This window comes from Camelina sativa, chromosome 17 (assembly GCF_000633955.1).
Source record: "Camelina sativa cultivar DH55 chromosome 17, Cs, whole genome shotgun sequence".
Classification (NCBI taxonomy): domain Eukaryota; kingdom Viridiplantae; phylum Streptophyta; class Magnoliopsida; order Brassicales; family Brassicaceae; genus Camelina; species Camelina sativa.
Window position 1 is genome coordinate 9,157,808 of NC_025701.1, and position 4,167 is coordinate 9,161,974.

The window sequence follows — 4,167 nt, forward strand, 5'->3', positions numbered from 1 at the left end:
CGAGATCTCTCTCCGAAGCGTTAGCCGCCGCACCATCACGACGCAACTTCTCAGCACGGCCCGAGAGGAAGAGAGTGAGTCACTCTATTACTACAATTAGAAAACAAAAGCTAAAAAAGAAGGAGCAGGGCCCTCTCACACCGCCGGCGAAAGCCTTGGGCGGCGGAGAGGCAGACTAATCTCAGACGGTGCGGCTTTAGATCTAAGGTTTTGCGAGAAAGAGATTAAAGTCTGTACTTTTTATTTTGGACAAAACCAATTGAACGGATTCTTTTGTTTACCGAACAAAAAACCTTCGTGATAGATGGAAAAAAAAAATCATATTAATGTAATTTTAAGAAACCTTTTTTTGTTTGGTTACATATTTTTCACAGATTAACAACACAAAGAAAGGAGATGGGTAGATTGACATTTACACGCGACACGCCGTAAAATTCAACACCAAATTGTTGTCAGTACAGAAAGAAAAAAAAAAACTAAAGTTAAAAACATTCCCTTATAGTAAAATGAAAAAAAGAAAAACCCATATATATTTTATAGCAATAGATACGATCGATATACAACATAGTTAGATTTATACTCTTTTTTTTTCTTTCTTTTTCTTTACTTAGCTTTAGTGGAGAAGAACCTGCTGAATCCTCTAGAGTGTTTCTCAGGAGTAAGTCCTGATGAGGATGATGATGAGTTTGACTTAGTGTGTCTGTGTTTCGACCCTACCGGAGATTTCATTGGGGATGTTTCCTTCTCTGAAGGCGAACTCAATTTGTTGTCTTGAGGATTTGTCGAAGTTACGTATTCGTCTTCTTCTGGGTTTAGGGCTTGTTCTTGGCTTGGGGAAGAAGCAACCTGTTCTGTTTGAGGACACATGGATTTGAGTTGCTTCCCCAGAAGTAATATAGTCTCTTGACACTCTGCTAGCTTCTCTGCAGCAGCCGCTAATTCATTGTCCTGTATAAAACATTCAATGTGATCAGGATCCATAATTTTGCAAAACCGAGATCTCTGTTGGATATGAGTATGTGTTTGGAAAGTTACCTGTTTGCTTTTAGGATCATCTTCGGTTACTGAACAATTTTGGTTGTTCCTGAAGTTTCATAGGAAATACAAATTAGAGATTTTGCGAGACTTTATGGTGAAGACGAGAGTAATGTGTATAGTTATAATGTTACCTTTGTAATTGCTCCTCGAGTTCTTGGCATTTGGCTAAAGCTTCTTGGTGATGTTCCTTTTCGTCTTGAAGCTCATCTTCTAAGTTTTCGATCTTGCCTTTAAGAGAAGTCAACTCTATTTCGAGCTCGGATGATCTAGTTTCAAGAGATCGATATGATTCCACCATGCATTTAAGCTGAGTCTCAGCCATGCCACTAGACTTCTGAGCTAAATCCAACTCTGATTTGACTTCTGCAAGAATTTGCTCTGTTTCTTGTAGTTTGGTCTTGGTTGCTTCAAGATCTGCTTCACAGCTTGCAAGATTAGTCTCTGCTTTTTGTTTCTCGAGTCTCAACCCTTCAAACTCTTCTAACGTAAACTTACTAGCTGCTGCAAGCTTAGGTTCGTAGCCAGATGTACCGTTACAATCATCTGGGATCTCGGAATCAGAGCTCTGAGAGCAACCACCATTCTGGTAATGTTCACCTGATGACTCTTTCTGAAGTGCTTTGTTTTCCGGTAAAGCGACTTTATCGATGCAGTCTGGACTGTGAATCTCCACTGTGGATGAGTGATACCCCAGCACATCGATCTTTAGTTCACTAGCTTCGACTAAAACTCGTGAAAGATCGAACAAGAAATCGACCAAAGTCTTCTCCTTACCCAAGACTCTGTCGAATGTGACAGAGAAGTCTTGAACCTTTTGGGAGAACGTTCTGTTTTCAGAACACGCCGTTGCTTCCTTTGAAAGATAGGTAACAAACTGGAGTATCTGAGAAAGAGCATCAGCCAGTTCTTGAGTTATTATTACCTCTGCCACGCTAACGTTTTCCTCTGTGGTCTCATTTGACACGGCTATCTCCTTTTCTTCTGTAAGACCGTTTACATTAGGTCCATTACATTTAGAAGGTAGCTTAACACCTGCATCTTCAACTGCACATCGTATCTCTGCCAAAATCTTCTCAAATGCAGCATCTTTGGGGAGAGACTGAAGCACATTGGAGATTCTTTTCTTCAGTTGCGTAGCTGGTTGAATCTCTGAACCATCAGAGTCAGCACTAGAGTGATCCGCTGAACCATTTGCGTTTGAGCCATTTGGTAGACAAGCGAGCTTTTCCATTTCAAGAAAATCATCCATAAGCTCCAACTGGTTAGCACTCTCGGTCTTCTTAATCTTCCCATTGTTTTTATTGGATTGAGAAAATTCAGACATCAAAGAGCCAGCAATGCTTCTAGCATCTTCGTTTCCATCCTCAGACATTGAAGCCATACTAGGAGGGTTACTAGCATTTTGACGAGAGAAGATCTCAGCAGGCATTTCAAAACCGCGCTTGGTTGGACTTTTACTCATGACTTGAGCTTCCAAGGCTTGAAGCCTGTTTGATGTCTTAGCACAGAGGTTTCTAGACACTTGAAGCTCGCTGTTACGCTTTGCCAAAGCTTCTTTCAGCATCTTTGTCTCTTCTTCCATAGCAAGTAACCGCTCTGTCAGCAAATCGTTTTCTTTATGGAACTTTTGCATATTGTCAAGGGAGAACTCTGAAACCTGAGACATGTGTGACATTGGAGACATAAGAGGACTAGAAGGTCTGGCCGGTGACCTTCTTTGTCTATGATCTTGTTGTCCATAGTCTCTGCCTAAACTCTCAACCTCCATTTTCATCTGTGCAAGTGCTGCAGGACCCGGAAGTTTCTTTCTCACCAGAGTACGTAATCTTTGACACTCGGCTTCCAACTTTGCAATTTTCTTCACACCTTCCAAATGCTGCTTGTTTGCTGCTTCTGCAGACCTCATACTCATATTCTTTTCTTCGTTTCGTATCTCCAACTCTTTGGTAATCACATGAGTTTCATACTTGAGAGTGTTTATCTCCCTTTCACAAGACTCTATATTGTTCTTAAGATGCTCAATCTCAGACTCTGCTTGAGACTTCTCTTCACTTATCCTCATAAGCATGTTTGAACGCTCTTGCAATGATCTCGAGAGAGCATCATTCTCAGCTCCACAACGAAGCAGTTCTTGATCGTAATCGCCAATCCTAGACTCAAACTCAGCTCTAAGATTGTCCATTTGGTTGGTTTTAGTAGAGATAACATCATGCAGCTTCTGTTCATTCTCTTCTTTTAAACTCCTTATCTGCCTCATACACTCCTTTAACGCTCCATCTAAATGTGCTGCTCGATCTTCCACAGTGAGCTTCGCGAGGGTAACTGTCTCGAGATGAGTTTTCAAAGCAGAAGCTTCAGCTTCAGCTTTTTCCCAGCCTGAATCAATCATCAAAAAAAACCAACAAAACATGTGACCAGAAGAAAAAAAAACACCATGCAAAAAATATCAGAGCCCTTTTGTTTGTGTGTGTTTTATTCATTACCTGTGACAGCTTCTTCAGCAACTTTGGAGTGTTGTTTCACTAAAACCTCCTTGGCTGTAATATCTGCATTAGCTGTAGATAGCTTCAAATCCAAATCCTTGATCTGATCTTCAAGCTTTGTAACTTTTTCTTCATAGTTTTTAACTTCATCTTTTAAACCATTCAGATTTGAGTATTGATCAAATGAGATCTGGATGTAGTTTGGCTTCTTCCCATTTTCCTGTTTTTTCAAATTGATGAATCAAAAAACACTGTAAATCTCAGAATTTAATGATTTAAGCAAATCTGAGAAATTAAAGTGTGATTAGAGAATTTTAAAGTACCTGATCAAGAACCTCAGTAACAGTAGCTGCTTTCTCAGAGGATTTCTTTTTCCATGGCCAACTCTTACGATCCATCTTCTTCTTCTTCTTCCTCCTCCTCTTTCATAATCCACAAACAATTCAACATTATCAGATTAAAGAAAACAATAAAATTAAAACCCAAAATTCTTTTATACAGTTTTCGGATTTTAAGGAAAAAATAATTATGAAGTTTCAGAAGAAGAATATTGAAGTCAAATCAGAATTCAAGAAAGCATAAATGCAAGAAAGGAAACAATCTAAAACTCATAAATAAGTTTAAGAACAAAAAAAAAAAAAAAAAA

General features: G+C 39.3%; 1 protein-coding gene across 2 annotated transcripts in view; it reads right to left on the reverse strand.

Annotated features, from left to right (window-relative positions):
* Positions 390–4,167, reverse strand: part of LOC104756328 (filament-like plant protein 4) — a 4,612-nt gene continuing 834 nt past the window's right edge. For both annotated transcript variants that reach the window (XM_010478904.2, XM_010478906.2), the window contains exons 2-6: positions 3,845–3,943; positions 3,522–3,741; positions 1,170–3,414; positions 1,036–1,084; positions 390–948 (exon numbers count right to left, since the gene is read on the reverse strand). In XM_010478904.2, the coding sequence (XP_010477206.1) occupies positions 604–948; positions 1,036–1,084; positions 1,170–3,414; positions 3,522–3,741; positions 3,845–3,919 (2,934 nt within the window). In that variant the 5' untranslated portion in view covers positions 3,920–3,943 and the 3' untranslated portion in view covers positions 390–603. The remainder of the gene's footprint in view (positions 949–1,035; positions 1,085–1,169; positions 3,415–3,521; positions 3,742–3,844; positions 3,944–4,167) is intronic.